Source organism: Vombatus ursinus, unplaced genomic scaffold, assembly GCF_900497805.2.
Source record: "Vombatus ursinus unplaced genomic scaffold, bare-nosed wombat genome assembly UNPS02009132.1, whole genome shotgun sequence".
In the NCBI taxonomy this organism is placed as follows: Eukaryota; Metazoa; Chordata; class Mammalia; order Diprotodontia; family Vombatidae; genus Vombatus; species Vombatus ursinus.
In genome coordinates, this window is record NW_020948910.1 from 3,595,074 (window position 1) to 3,612,001 (window position 16,928).

At 36.4% G+C, this 16,928-nt stretch overlaps 1 protein-coding gene across 10 annotated transcripts in view; it reads right to left on the reverse strand.

Annotated features, from left to right (window-relative positions):
• The window catches only part of UTRN (utrophin), a 620,052-nt gene that overhangs the window by 533,184 nt on the left and 69,940 nt on the right, over positions 1–16,928 (reverse strand). For 6 of the 10 annotated variants that reach the window (XM_027850666.1, XM_027850664.1, XM_027850668.1 and 3 more), the window contains exon 1: positions 4,222–4,332. The exons of 3 other annotated variants lie outside the window; for them this stretch is intronic. In XM_027850666.1, the coding sequence (XP_027706467.1) occupies positions 4,222–4,315 (94 nt within the window). In that variant the 5' untranslated portion in view covers positions 4,316–4,332. Of the gene's footprint in view, positions 1–4,221; positions 4,333–16,928 lie in introns of those variants that run through there. One more of the 10 variants, XM_027850669.1, reaches the window with a different exon arrangement.

The following is a 16,928-nucleotide window of genomic DNA, read 5'->3' on the forward strand; positions in this document are numbered from 1 at the left end:
AAGGAAGTTCTTTTCACCAGCCAAAAGTCTTTTTATTCCAAACCCATTCACTTTCCCTTACATTCTATAATGACAGAATTTTGTATAAACCCACAATAATAAAGAGTAAATACTAATAAAGTTTTCAACTGATGGGACAGGGGTGTGTTTTGCAATCTGGAAGACTGCCTCAATGGCCCACATTTCAACTCCCCAACAAAAAGAAAAGGCATATATGTTATGATTATTGTTTTTTTTTAATGTTAGGTATGTATAAATCAAGGACCATGTATGGTATTTATAATTTTTTAAACCAGACTTGCTACTTTATAATTATTGCGAGCGCGCGCGCACACACACACACACACACACGATGGGAAGAAGAGGGATAAGAATTATTTCCAAGCTATTTCTCCGCCAATTAAATTGTAAATAGACATGGACAAAATGTTAAGGAAATGAAAGGAAGTGGAACTCAAATCAGATAAAACTTGAAAAGTTTTCAAAGAAAAAAATTATTTTATAGAGTATTATGTATAATTAATTACACAAACTGACCATACAAATGTTTAGTAGAATAGAGGAGTGTGGAGTTAACATCAAAGCAGAAATGAAGAATAATGGCCCTGGAAAATGGTTCATATTTTGTCAGCAATAACCAGAGTACACACACAAAAATCTTATTCTAACTACTCATCCTGACAGTGACCCTGGGTAGTAATCAAGGACGAGACTTTTGTAAAATCTAGTTTTGCTTCAGGATTGCATAAAACCTTCTGTAAAGATCAGGCAGGACCCACACTGCCCTGGTATCATTAACTTCCACCTAGTTCTCTAAGATATTTCCCACGGCTGCATTCATTTTAGACTTCTTTGACTTCTCCATCAAACCCTGTTTGACTATCTTCCCCACCCTTTTCAGCTTTCTTTTGTGTATTCTCTTCCCCCCAGTTAAACTGTAAGTAAGCTACTTGAGGGCAGTAACTGTTCTTTTCATATTTTTACCACCAATACTTAGCACAGTGCCTAGCAAATAGGAGGTATTTAATAAGCATTTACTAACTGTTGACTATTGACTAAATTAGTATCAGGCAGCTATGTGATTCAGTGGCTAGAATGATGGGACTGTAGTCAGGAAGACTGAGTTCAAATCTGGTCTTGAGATAATTATTAGCTGTGTGACCCTGGGCAAGTCACTTGACCTCTATCTGCCTCAGTTTCTTCACTGAAAAATAGGGATAAGAATAGGATCTACCTCCCACGGTTGTTGTAAGAATCAAATGAGATAATATTTATAAAGCACTTAGCACTATAAATGTTAAATTCTGCTGCTGCTGCTGTTGTTATTATTATATGGCGGCATATTCATGCTAAATATTAGAGTACTCTTATTAAATATCTTTTTATGCTATAGCTAAGTAAACTTTTTTTTTATTAACTGTTAAATGACCTAAGAATGCCTGCCTGATTCAGGCCCACCCCAAACACCACTATTTCCTACCTCTTCATACTCATCTACATCAAACATTATCCTGCCTGTATTCCCCAGTCCCATTCACCCCTATCATTTCATTGTGCCTTCTCTGAAAACCTTGATCTACTATGAACATATAGCCCTTCATATTATACCTGATTCCTCCCTCTAAAAATTACTTTGTGTATATTGGGTATGACATGAGAAGCAGAGACACCTAAGACAAGGTTTTTTTACAAGGAGGTTAGATGAAAAGAGGAAAAAAGATATATAGGATAATAGCTGGCCATCATTCGGGATCTAGTGAGGATTTTTTGAGGATAAGGGAAGTCTTAGGTATGTTTGTTTACAGCAAGCAAGGCACCAGTGTAGAGGCAGAAATGATTTTTATTTTAGATAGAAAAGTAGAGATGATAATGGAGTGCTATACTCAGAGAAGAAAAGAAGGGTTGGGGGCAGATAAGTGGCGCAGTGGATAGAGCACCAGCCCTGAAGTCAGGAAAACCTGAGTTCAAATCCAGTCTCAGATCAGTCACTTGACACTTACCAGCTGTGTGACCCTGGGTAAGTCACTTAACCCCAACTGCCTCACCAAAAAAAAAGCAAGAAGAAAAGAAAAGAAGGTTTGGCTTTAGTATGGAGAAGTCTTCTTTAGTATGGAGAAGGGTCTTCTCCAGAGCAGAGAGGGATGATTTCAGATGGGTGTGGGGAAAGGAGAGGGAAAGAAGGAGCTTTTGGTGAGTAGCCTCAAACACTGTCAATGCTATATAAATGTGCCACTTCCTTTAGAGGAAATGAGAAAAGGAAACTACATTCAGACAAAGCTTACTGAATATATAGTTTACTTCCTTCATGGCATTCTTATTTCCAACAGGTAATAAGTTTCTCTTCTCCCCCAAACATAAAGTTTTATCCTGCTTATATAGGGTAAATATTTGGCTTCCAAAAAAAAATCATGTGCTTGACCTGCTGTACTATTTAACCAAAGTCACCTTCAAAAGCATTTGCATTCTACTTGGCCTTTTTCTTTTTAATAAAATAACACCCTTCAAATATATTCAAACTGATTACAGTTTTTGTATGGTCCAAAATATTTTCTAAGAAAGACCTACTTTTCATTTCCTTGAAAGGAAAGGAGAACTTGGTCACTCTCAACAGCCTCAGACAAGAAGAAAACAAGAGGCACATTGCCAGCAGCAATCCCTTGTCTCTGCTGAGAATCACAGCAAAGAGCAGAGTCAAGGACATGGTGGCAGGAACCAGCTTGGAAATCTGAATTTATTAGCTGGAAACTCTTAATTTTATAGATGAGGATGCTGAGGCTACACTAAAATTATTTATCAAGTAAGGTTCAGAGATTAATCTGTAAATCCTGACAGATCATTAAAGTGTTGCTATTCCTACACTTAAAAGTTGCTTTTATACATTACTTTTCTCTCTGTGTTTCTTAAGTAAATCAACCATAATAACTACATTGATCCCTTCAAACTAGGAGTGACAAAGAACAAGGCGACAATAAGAACCAGAGGAAGAAACGGGAAGAGAGCAGGAAGAGTAAAGACCAAAAGAAATAACAGAAAACTCTGACAGGTCACAGATTGGAAAATAATATTCTGGTACACGAGTTCTTAACTGCGAACAGTACTTTAATTCTCTATCTTATATACTTTCAATCCATGTAGCCAGCCAAGTCAAATCAGCAAGAATTCACAATATTAAGCACCTACTATGTGCCAAGCAGTGAGATAACCTCTAGGGATGCAAAGAAAGACAAAATGGGCCCTCAAGAAGCTCAATCTAATGGTGGAGATAACACGCATACAACTATGTACAAATGAGATCTACAGGATAAATTGGAAATATTCTCAAGAAAGAGGTAAAAGAAAAAAACCTAGCAAAAAACAATTCTAAAGAAAATCCTACAATCCTAACAAGCCTAGAATTTTTCATAATCAGTAAATAATAAGTAAGAACTTGCTATGAATTCTAAGGTTACCACTTCCAGATCATGAGTCTATATGACTGGTTTTGAATACATACTGCTTAGTTTCTATTTTAACTTTTACAAAGCTAATTACAAGGACTAGAATGAATGCAAGAAAATGAAATATTTTTCAATTTTTTCCATAAATTAACTGTACTATAAATCACCCAGGCAGAAAAAGTTTGGGTCACATAAAAACATGTAAGAGCACCCACACATGAAAGGATGGTTTCTTACGAGTTGTCAGAGAACTTGACAAGTTTTTAATGTTTAAAAAAAAAAACAAAAGCTGGATTATTCATTACACATATTTACATAAATCCGGTACTTTCCCTCTTCAGTACTAAATTATGATTGAAAAGGAAAAAAATTTTTTAAGCCATCAAGTAGCAATTTAAATGTGGTGGGTGGGAAAGTCTATTATCAAAACACTCACCGCTATATTCCTCTGACATAAGAAAAGTCATTTCCACCCAAGAAAGCAAGCAAATAGTTTATATACAGTAAGCCAACATGGAAAGACAGGAAGACTTTTCTAGACTTATCGTACGGCTCTTAGATACTCTTTCTGAGAGAAAACTGCATTACAGCCTTTGATCTATGACCATTTGAGGTGTTTGTCCTATAACAGAAGCTGTAACATGAAGCCCTGAAGTGGCTTTAGAAGGTAATGAAATGCAAAATTGGCTTCCTGAGCTTACAAAAATGGCCACATGATTGGGAGTCAATGATCACTGGCATTATGTAGGTAGAATACCATACTGACCAGCAGTCATGCACTTACCTGGTGAACGATCACAAGTCTGGGTAGCAGAATCATTCAGCGAAGTAAAATTATACTTTTTCCATCGAAATGCAATAGCTGCCTGTACACTCATCACCTAAGATATGTTTAAGTAGAGAACATAAAAGATGTAGAGGAAGCAGATAACAAAAGCAGCATTCGAATTGCACACTGGGATGTCCTGTTTTTTGCTAAGGGTTTGGTTTTTTTTTTTTTTGTATGTGTGACATTTATTTTTCCCATGAGAAGATCCGAATAGACTTAACCCACCCTTCTCACAAACCAGACAGGAAGTTACACATCACAGTTAAAGCAATCTCCTCATGCATGTTTTTTGGTTCTCCATTTTTTTTTATTTCAATACCTAATTACGTGCATTTAAAATGCAGCCAACAGATTGGTAATGAAGAATTACAACTTACAATTTTACTTCCTTTTTTTTTAAGTGGCTACCAAACTTTTTTTGGTTGCTGACAAATGAGATATTTGTAAAGCACTTTATAAACATTAAAACGCTATATAAATGCTAGCCATTGTTATATTATTATTTTTTATTTTATTGTTTATATTTTTACTTTATTATTATCAATGAGTAAATCTCTGCCTAGCTCCTCACATAAAATGGGTTATCCTGTGAGCATGAAAATCTTTTATAAATTAGCTAGGTTTCAAAAATTAATTCCATTTTTAATTTTATAAGCACAGAGATTAAGAAAAAAATCAAATGGCTTTTATAACAGGCCTTAAGATTTGGTAGTAAGCAGAAAGCTTCTGTTCTAAGTAGCTAGATTACTCTGTTTGTATTTACTCTCTATAAATGCTCTTTTTTTCTTTTATCATACAAATGAACTTGGGTAATGAAAGCAGAATAAAACATTTCCCTCCATAAGCTCAGTTCCCCAAATATGCTTCATGTTTTCCGTGCTTGTCCTTGTACCTATCCTCTCTGCCCCAAATGCTCCCTTCTTCCCCTATTTGCTTGTTAAGACTCTTATTTATCCTTCTGTTGTCATTTGTTTAAGAAGACCATGACTTCAGGAAGGTGATGCCATGATTTGCAAGTGAATTGGATTTAAGAGAAGCTGGTGCAAAGTCATCAGCCTCACTTTCTCCTCCAGAGCCATGTGGGCCCAGCGGCAAGATATACATTAGGACCACATGTCCCTCACAGGATTGGGAAGATATTTGTAAGCAAAAGAACCAATGGAAATTGTGGGATTGAAAATACAATGGGAGGAAAGGAATGAAATACTTCCCTGCTTTAGAACAACATAAATACCTAAAGTTTTATAATAAATTTTGTTTTTGTCAATAAAGGTTTAAAGTAAAGGAATGCCCAAGTACTTCCCACTTCCTGGAAGAAGGGGAGGGGAAAACTAATTTGACCCCACATTTATCTATCTTTTATCCTTTTCCTGTGTGTGTCTCCTAGGCTGGTGGTCCAAGGGTATCAGTCTCCCAATACCCCTAACAATTTTAGGGGAGGTGCCATCAGGAAAGTAGGCCTGCAGCAGGTATCTAATCTTTCGTCCAGTTCTAAAAATGCTTTTTAAAAGTTTTAAAAGAAATGGGGGCAGCTAGGTGGCACAGTGGATAGAGCACTGGCCCTGAAGTCAGGAGGACCTGAGTTCAAATCCGACCTCAGACCAAACACTTGACACTTACTAGCTGTGTGACCCTGGGCAAGTCACTTAACCCCAATCGCCTTAAAAAAAAAGTTTTAAAAGAAATGATAAACGTAAATACTACTTTCCAATCATTTGAAATCAGTTCCCTCTTTTTACCTGCCCCTCTATCTGACAAATAAGCAGGTTTAATTAGAGCACTCTTTTGTAAGCATCAAAAAAATTGCTAAAGAAAGAAATATGAAGTGGCCTAGAGTCCAATCAACTGTACCACTGATTGCTATGTAATTCTGAGTGAGTCACTGTTCTTTGTTAAATGGGAATAAGAATCTAAAAGATTTATTATGAAAGTTGTCAAGGACATATCTAGATCAGGAACCAGATGCTCACTTAATTATTCCTCCCTCAATTTTAGAATTTAAAAACTCAGAAGACACACGATTATGCAAGTAAGTATAGTACACAGGTCCAAAGGCACCAAAATTGTCTCTTTCCCAGAAATTATAGGATTCCACACAAAATCTCTACATTTGGTTCTGTCTGATATTGTGAAAATTACAAAATGATTTTTAAAGTGCCTCTCTTTTACCATTTCTCATTTTACCATTTCAAAATGAAATATGAATCCTAAAACTCAATAAAGAACAAAAAAATCTATAGGAAGCATAACATTTAAGGAAATACACAAATACTGTTAACTAAAAAGAAAAATCTCTCCTCCTTTGAATACTAGATTCATTTCAACTCAATTCAACAAATGCTCATTGGGCTCCTCCTACCTTCAAAGTTGCATGGGGTTACAAGATGCCTTCAAAGCACTTATAATCTAGTAGGAAAGACAAGGCAAGGATACAAATAACAAGAATAAAAGATGTTAAGTGTAAGATGTTTTCTTATACATCAAATTCTATGAGAGCACAAAGGAAGAGAGATTCCTTTACGATAAAGGGTCCCCAAGAAAGCTTCTTTTTACTCTTTCAAATCATTTCCTTTCAACACAGTGCTTTAGGCACTACCACTTGTAATATTTAATTCAATAAATCAAGTGCCTATTTTTATGAAATAACTGTGTAATCCAATGTTGTCACATTTCTTGGCATAATAGAATAGAATATGGAAGTGACCACTGAGTTTACAGATGTTGACTAGAACTTTCCACTGTAAAAAGCTTTGAAAATATCATTCATAGTAATGTAAATACCATCCTCCAACAACATTAAATGTTATCTATATAGCCCAGTAACACTTCTCTAAATTGACACTATGTAGAGAAGGTAGGTGAACAATATTAAAAGTATAATTTAATATGAATGAAAGTCACAGCTAACATTAAGGGGCAAACAAGAAATAATTTTTACAGAAACAAGTCCAAACACTTCACTAAAAATTAGAATAAATGTTTGTGTAGAAAGCAGATGTCAAGTGAGAACTGGTTATCAAAAGATGCCAGATTCCTGAAAGGTAATTTAATATCACCATAATTTTTTTTAAAACTCCTCCTTCTTGTCATATACTCACTCTCTATCCATAGACCACTTCATTCATTAGAGAATATGATGGCCTCATTCCTACTATTCCTGAATTCAATAGACCATTTATTTTACAAGTATCTGTCTGGGACATATTTTTTTATTCAATCTGGTGTTGACAGCAGTAATCAAATTTTGTACATACCACTGACTCTATTATAGCTCAATAGCTATTGGCTGCCTGCCTAGTTTTCTTATCAAGAAAGAAAAAAAAAAAACCCAGTGGGGAGGAGGGAGGGACTTACAAAACAAACCATCTGAAATTACAGGAAGTGATGTAGAAAAGAAACAATGAAGCATCACTGTCTGAAACAAATCTTCCTGCTGATGTGTGCCATGTAGTGTAGCTTTGGCATAAAGCTAAGCCCAACAGAGCAGATCTTGATCATTAAGTACACATTTTTTTCAATCTTTTCATCATCTACAAACACATACAGTTTGCAACTCTTACCTTTATCTGTCAATCCAAAGTAGTAAACACAAAACCTGACTCAGTGTAGAGGAAGACCAAAGCAATGTGAGGCACTGCTTTCTCTCCCTGACCCCTATGCTCGCGCGTGTACGTACACACACACACACACACACACACACACATCAAGGGCACTAAACGCAATAGAATACAGGATTTATTGCACTTCTTGAAAAGTTTTAAACACCAGCCTTTGGATTCACTAATAAATCCACTTCTGTGAATAAATAAGTTGAAGTCGAGTAGTTTACACAGGTCATTAAAAAAAAAAGTTAAGTCAGTCTTATAGCCACAAACATATGGTCAGAAGATAATCCAAAATCATAACATTGAACTATTTTTCTGCACATGAAAAATAAACTGGTGAGGAAATCTCACCTTAGAAACCTGTGCCTTCAGGATCTAAGACAACTCCAAAAGACTCATGACAGAAAATGCTATCCACATCAAGGAAAAAAAAAAACTATGGAGTGTGAATACAGATTGAAGAATACTATTTGCTCTCTCTTTTTTTCTTGTTTCTTCTTTCTCATGGTTCCACCCGTTGGTTCTAATTCTTCTTTACAACATAACTAATGTGAAAATATGTCTAATATGAATGTATATGTAGAACCTATATCAGATTGCATGCCATTTTGGGGTGGGGGGGAGGAGGGGGAGGGGAAGAAAATTTGGAACTCAAAATCTGAGGGAAGTTAATGTTGAAAACTAAAAATAAATTAATATTAAAAAAAAAAAAGGAAATCTATGCCTTCAGGGGCAGCTAAGTAGTGCAGTGGATAGAGCACTGGCCCTGGAATCAGGAGGACCCAAGTTCAAATTTGACCTCAGACACTTAACATTTAATAGCTGTGTGACCTTTGGCAAGTTACTTAACCCTGCCTGTCTCCCAAAAAGAAAGAAATCTATGAATTCAGTTAGGAAAAAAAAAGTTTCCACTATGGATTTTTTTTTAAAGAATTCAAAAGTACTTTCATAAACCTAAGCTCTTCCTAGACTTTCAAAACTAGCAGGATTGAAGATTCAGTATACTAAGTGAACAAATGTGAGTCTTTTTTTTCATTTTATAAAACAAGGATCCTTTTCAATAAATTACTTCATTTTCATAGATTAGAAAACTTTCCCTGCTACTTAACAAAAAGTATAGTTGTCTTTGATATTAAAGTAAGGAGGGGAAGAAAGGAATTTCATATCAGCCCAAAACTTTAATCCCTCTGGTCACCAGAGGCACAGGTATTCTTAACTTAAAAGAAATTCAATTCACAGTAAACTGAATTTCAGGGATTCCTGAAAGCTATAGTATATAATTTTTCTTCCAATACTTTGTAAGGGGTGGAGGAGAGGAGGATGAAAGAAGTCACCCATCTAACTGGAAAGCTGCTAATGTCCAACAATGATCAGCATTTTGTCCACCTAATAGCCCAACATATTAAATACTCTTTAATGAGGGTATGAGGGGCAGCTAAGTGGCACAGTGGATAGGATGCCAGGCCTGGAGTCAGGAAGACTCATCTTCCTGAGTTCAAATCTGACCTCAGACACTTACTAGCTGTGTGACCCTGGGCAAGTCTCTTCACCCTGTCTGCCTCAGCTTCCTCATTCGTAAAAATGAGATGAAGAAGGAAATGGCAAAAGATACTCCAGTATCTTTAATTGATCTAAGGCTCAATTAAAGAAATTGTAGATGTTTACTTTAGAGGAGACAAAACTTGGGGGTGATGGGGAAATCACAGCTGTCTTAAAGTCATTAATTATTTTACAGAGAAAAGAGTAGATTTGTTCTACATGGCCCCAGAGGGCATAAAGGCAAGTTTAGGCTCAATATAATGAAAAACTTCCCAAACAATTAAAGTCATCTAAAAATGGAATGTGCTGCCTCAGTTACCTAATTAATTCATCATCACAAGAGGTCCTCAAATAGAGGTTAGATGACATGGTCAGAGATTTTATTCAGGGTGTTTCCAATCAAATATGGCTTTAGTTAGATGACATCAGAGGTCCCTTCCAGCTATGAAAATTCCGTGATGCACAGCGGATGCTCATTTCTCTTCAGAATTCCGATTTGTCAAGTTCTTGCATTTCAGCATCATATTGATACAAAATTTTTAGTATCACTATTAGTGTTTCATCAGAAATATATAATTTTATTTTGAAATTAGGTAATTTTCACAGATTGATTGAAATGAAAGCTTACTATATTGGGAGAGCAACATTTTCCCCCAAATAATAACTCTCTGATTCTATAACAGAATGAATACAAAAAATGAGATTCATTTGGAAATTGCCATGACAGTAAATTTTATGGGAACACATCCTTCACAGCAAACAAATGATACTCATATCAGGACTCTTTTATTCCGCCAATATCTTCTAGATTTAATTATTATCTTTGTTTTTGGATCACATTAAACTGTTGCCAACAAAACATCCTGTATCACTTTAAAAGCTTTTAAAATCAAACATATAAAGTGATCCGGTTCAAGTTAAAGTAACTAAAATAAAGTCCTTAAAGTAAAAACAAAACCTTGAGTTATTTAATTGACTAAACTATTTCTCATGAGATTATTTTTCCCATGCACAAAATATAAATAAAACCTGTTCTCATTGTTGTATACAGAAGAAAATGATCAACATTGTTATTGCTATGTTTATTAAATGTTTATTAAATTTAAAAGAAAGGAACAAGGGGTTGGGACAACATACCAGCTGAACATTATAACTCTTCTACCTATAGGCCTTTATTTGCCTTTTTAAAAAGTTTTATTGATGTATTTTGGTTTTGCATTATAAATATGTATAGTTAAGACCTCCCCCCAGTCTGTGAAAAGTCTCTCATAACAAGGAAAAGCTAATAATAAAATGACCTCATCTGAAAGGATATGCAACATTCTATCACTGTAGCATACCTCCCCCAACTCTTTATTTTAAAAAAAAATTTTTTTTGATCTATTTGCTCTCCCTCACACACTCTCACCATTGGGGGGGAATAAAGGCAAAAAAGAAATTCACTCTAACAAATATTCAGAGTCATGTATTTTGCTAAATGACCCTAAATCCATCACATTCCTGTCAGGTAGAACATGTTTATTTGACCATCAGTCTTCTGAAATCATGAATGGTGATTGTATTAATCACCTTTCTTACAGATTTCTTACACAGGAGTTTAAAATCTAACACAAATAGTGCAGACTCAATAATAATAAAAGCAAAGACAAATGAACCAATTCATAATTTAAATGAACAGGCACTTAATCATGTGAAGAAAGTCAAGGGTATCTACTGGGTGTGATGAATTAATAGAGAAGGAATCTTGGGAGTTGCACACCAGGGGTAAATTACAACCTTTCTTCCAGTTAAACAGAGAAAGCTTCATAAGGAATAAAATTAATAGCAAACAATTACGCCACAAAAACCTAAATACATAGGTGCTTGCAGAGCCTCTCCTTCTGAGAAAGGAGGACCACCAGTCATCAGCTGGTATTTCTTCCTTCAGGATTTTCTCACCCTGAGGCCAGAAGCACAGAATTTTCAAGAGGAAAAGGACCTCTGTGGCCATCAAGTTCAATATCTGAAGAGACTCTCATGTACAACATACCCAACAAGTTGTCATCCAAATTTTTACTAAAGACCTGTAGACAACAGAATATTTATTTCTATGGAAAAACTTGGAGACGGTAAATTTTCCCCTGTGATACATAGAACTGGTAGGAGCAAGAGGTAGTATTCCTTCCACCCAAATGAAGATGAAGGTAATGCCTTAATTAATACAGCCACATATTCCTCTCTTCTGGTACAGATAGACTTGTAGTTGCCAGTTCCTAGTTTAATTATAGGACTTCATGGGCTAAGTTAATGCTTTTAGTTCCTTTTTGCTCTGATCTCTAGTTTCTCAGAAACAATAATAGAAAAATGATACTCTAACATCCTTACCCCCACCCCAAAAAAAAATTCAGGCGTGTGCATCATGGCTTTGCCTAGGCAGAAAAAGTCAAGAGTCTTCCAAGGAGTCTCTGTTATCAATCCAGAAATGGCAGCAATGTCTCAAAGCCTATGTTGATTAATGGCATCTCTCTGCCAAAAGAAGCCAGCTGCATATGGGTGCCAGTCACTGGCAGGAAGGAGTACTACTGGCAAGGAATCTAGGATCTGATCTAAGTGGAATTCACAAGGAAAGATCTGCAACAGCAGCTGGGATGCTACTTGAGCCAGATCCCCCTATCACTACTAATTCACCAGCAAGACTCTTTATGGGGGAGAAATGGAAGAAGTTCAGTTGGTCAGTCAACAAGCATTTGTTAAACACTTACCATGTGCCAGTCAGCTTGTTCAAGGGGCTCAACAGGATCTATTTGTAGAAACTCGGTCTCTTTCCTGCTCCACCTCTACCCCCAAAGAACTTGATTTAATTTAAAAATACATTCATACATATTCAATGCTACAGGTATGAAGAAAAAGGTCAACAAAGGACTCTAATTTGGATAAGCCTGAACTTTAAAGATTTGCCATCATGTCCTAAGAGGCAAGTGCAGCCTACCTGGTGGGTTTGGTTAAGCACACCAACCTGCAGACCACCAGTGCCAAACCACGTGATCACCAGATGGCCCTCTGCACACAGAACAAGAGGACTTAATTAAATGATTCCAAGTTCAGCTCTCCAATGCACACTTCCTAGGCTCCAGATGCCACCTGTTCTATGACAGCTTCTGACTCTCTGTCCCCATATCCCAGATGCTGTTGATACTGTCTTTCATTTCTCAAGTATTTCTACACCACTCTACTTAATCTCCCGTTTGCCACCTTCAATCCCTATCAATCAATCAAGTATTTAACAAGTGTCTGCTGTTTGCCAAGCATTATGTTAGGCTCTTTGGACACAAAGACAAAGATAGAGCAACTTAAGTAACATATTCTACCAAAGAAAACAGCATGCACATATATAAACACATACAAAATAAATACAATCGCAAAGTAAGGATCAGAAAAGCATACAACCTGTGTACACAGCAAATCCCCACACATATATGCACACGCCTAGGTAAAACGTTTATTCAATTCCTTGAAAGCAAACTCTTTTTGCCTTTTTATTCCCAGAACCTAGGATAATTAAATTGACATAGGTGTTAATCCTACATAGCCAAAAAGTAAAGTTCTGTATAAAGTAGATGCGTTTGTGTCATTTAAATATAAACTGCAACTGACATTATCCAGATTACCATGTAAATGTGAAAAAGATTGGAGAGAGCCTGAAGGAGGTGGGCTAACAATCCATTTTTGAAATATATCCTAAGAGGACACAGAAATATGAGAGGAAACGTAAGGCTCTGGAAACTTGGGTTCAGAGGCCATTAAGAAGATCCAGATGTGGAAGAAAATGGAAAAGGAAAGAAAAACCAAGTCTGAGTCACAAGGCAGCATGGTAAAAGAACATTAAACTGGAGGAAAGCTATCAGGAGTGGTTTTCCAGTCCTAGCTTTGCTGTTCATTCCCTCACTAACTGTATAACCATGCATGTCAGCTCAAGTTTCAGGATCTTAGCTTCTTCACCTCAAAAATGAAGAAACTGGACTAGATGTTCCCTAAGCTATCTTCCAGCCCTAACATTCTGAGTCTATCCAAAGTATTGAGTTTTCTTCCTGATGATAAATGAGTTTGCCTGAAGGGCACACATGTCAAGGACATTACAGAAGGGACTCATGCTTCAAGGTATGTGAATGGACTAGAAGTCTAGATCCCCACGTAAATCTAAAATTCTATAAGGGTATCCCTCAGGGCTCAGTTGGTTCTTTTAGGCCACATAAATACAGTGTTATCTTGTAACCAGGTATCAGCTATCAAATTGCTGAAGTTTCAGTGTATTTTTATCTCAGAAATTAGCAAACACTACAAATTAGGGATTGTTTTATTGTTTTGTTGATTGTTTAGACTTAAGAAAGGGATAGAGAAAATATTAATAATGAAGATTAAACTTAAAAGTGAAAAGTGTCTGTGTGTATATGTATGTATATGTATATAGGTATGTAGGTATGGATGGATGGATGGATGGATGGATTTCTAGAAAGCTGGTTGCTAAACATTTATTAACACACCCCTGAATATATACCATTGCAGACAATGTAGTGATAAATGAAAAGCGTTAAGCCAGCTTCCAAAGTACATAACTGATCTCCACAATACAATAGCTACAAGAAGTACAGTAATAACTTTTTTAAAAAATAGTAATACTGCCTGATACTGGAAAAATCCTTTATACTACTTAAGGTTCTTTCACATTTATAATCTCATTTGATCCTTGGAAGATCCCCATAAGTGAGTAGAACACTTATTACAGGCTCTATTTGACAGGGTAGCAATTAGAAGCCAGAGGAGGTGTGACTTAATTCTTCTGACCTCATCCTCTCCAACCCAGCCTGGTGCTCCTTCCTTTGCACCACACTGGCTGTTTTATATGATATTCATTAGAATACCTTGGAAATTCTTAATACATCAATAGGGTCATAGACCATAAATTCATAGTAGGAAATTCTTAATACATCAATAGGGTCATAGACCATAAATTCATAGAAGATTAATAACAAACAAATTAATAATACTACTAAAACCTAAAATACAGATGGCTTACATACCCTCTCCTTCCATTGAGTGAGAAGGAATTCTTCCAAGAACCAGTCACCAGCTGGTGCTTCTCTGAGTAGGATTTCCTCTCCCTGAGTTCAGAATGACTGGACCTCAAGAAGTAAAAAAGTTGACCCCAGGAGGCTGTATCATCGAAACTATATCTGAACAAAACTTCCTCCCCAACGTCTCCTTACAACACAATCAACAAGTGATCATCATTTGCTTGAAGACCTCGAGAGCTGGAAGATGGTTTTGTGATCAAATCTGATCTCTCTATTTTTACAGATAAGAAACTGAGGCTCAGAGGTTAAGGTTTGAATGACTTGCCCAAAGTCATTCAGGTAGTAAAAATAATAGAGCCAGGATCCAAATTCAGGTCCCATGAGTCTAAGTTCAATGTTCATGCCATTGTCCTACACCGCCTTCCTATTGCTACCTTGTATGGTTCAAGCAATTGAGGCACAAAGCCAGTTTTGCAGAGCCCGAAGTCAGATGCAGCATCCCAAGTTCTAATGTTAAATTACTTGGATGAAAAGGAAGCCCCAAGAAATTAAGACCATTTTTCTAAAAGTAAACTATATTATGTAACATTTTCTCCCTCCCTCTGCCCCCTCTCTTTCTCTCACAATGTCCAAATGCAAAAGAGAGGAAATGCATGTTCCTCAATAGCAATAATGTTTCAGATATCAGGTAGCAACAGCTGTTGAATCCCACCCCTCCCCCCCCCCCCCCTTCTGGCAGAGACATAGAATCCAACTGCCAATTCAAGGCTTGGCCTCTTAAATGAACTCAGACTCCAGTTTCCCAGCAACAGCACGTTAAAGGATCTAGGGCTGGCTTGATCTCTCAAATCTCTAAAATCACGACCTTCAATGAAGTTGCCCTTTCATTTCAGTTATTAAACTGCTCATCCTCTATACCGGAAAGAGTAGAAGTATGGGGGAGGAAAAGGAAGTGAATGAGAGTTACTTGGGCTATGGATTTCATACAGCAAGAACAGCCCACAACAGGTGCAGCATTCAAATGAAATTAAGACTCTCTAAATAAAGTCATTAACATTAAGCCTCATAGCGCACAAAGAAATAGGGAGCCAGACATCATTAGACAATGATGCAAGAGCTGGCTGGTATTATTAAACTCTTCACCAGCAGCAGCTTCATACAATTTTCCAAAACATTTAACAAAATGTCACTGGATTCATACAACTTCTTTTCCATACTCCACTCCCAAAGCAAGAGTAAAAAGCTTAAGATAACTGAAATACTGGACACACTTGATATTTTTTTGATAATGTGTCATTTTCCTGCCCTATTAGATATAGATACTCTCTCTACTAGTACAGATCATGAATTCTCTACATGCTCTCCATCTGTGAAATTCTTGCCCATAATACCTTCAAAGACCTAACCAGAATACTGGAGGCTTTCTTCATCTTCTACTATACCAGTATGCCCGTGCAAGCACCCAATATAGCAGATGGCTAATCATTGCTTTCTTTCATTCTCCCTACATGACCAATACCAAGTATCTAAGATTTACAGCACATATTTACTGGGGGTGATGGACAAGGGAAATGAAGGAGTGAGAAGAAAGGAGAGAACTGGTATTAAGGAAATGAGCTTTCGACTTAATAAGCAATTTGGAATCACTGAAAGCACTGTACCATTTTTCTAAATGCATTGGAGCCTAATCTCCTCACTCCTCAATTCTGAAGGCAGTTCAAGGTTCACCTAGAACGTCCAACCAAAAAAAACAGTTTGACAGCTCAATCTGCCTGGGTGCCCATCTAACTGAAGATCACAATGGGGGCAATGCATGACTTTTTAATCTCCTTTGTTGCCCTCCCCACCCTGGGTAGACACTTAGACCAATCCCTCATTGCTGAAGAATTCACTGAGGAAGATGAACAGCACTGCCTATAATTAATACGTTGTCATCTTTGCATAAGAGCATCTGAAAACTTCAGCATTAAAAAGGGATTATTTGTTGGTATTGTTGTTGTTGCTTGGACTTTGTATGTAGGCCATTCCTGGGACATTACTAAACACCTGTGGTGATGATATGACCCACTGTTCTAAGCCTCATGTCAAGGGATCTTGATTTGTTATCTACATAGTCACATCTATCAAGTATATAATTTTAAGAAATGCGTTGTTTCATGAGAACATTTTGTTCTACTGAGTCAATTTTTACTTAAAAAAAATAAAATATACAGCACATCTTATGCTTGCTAGAGCTATCAATAGTATAACTGTAAAAATATGGACTACTACAGGAAATCATTAATAAAAGCCTGTCATGGTATCACCAAATTATCACCAAAGACATCTTAATGCATGTATAGACCATTCTCATTAAAAAAGATTTTTTTAGGAAAATGAAAAAGCAGATAGTCTATGGATCAGTAAATACTGATAGATTAATTTTTCATTTTTTAAAATCATGATGTATTATTTTTTCTAGCCTTTT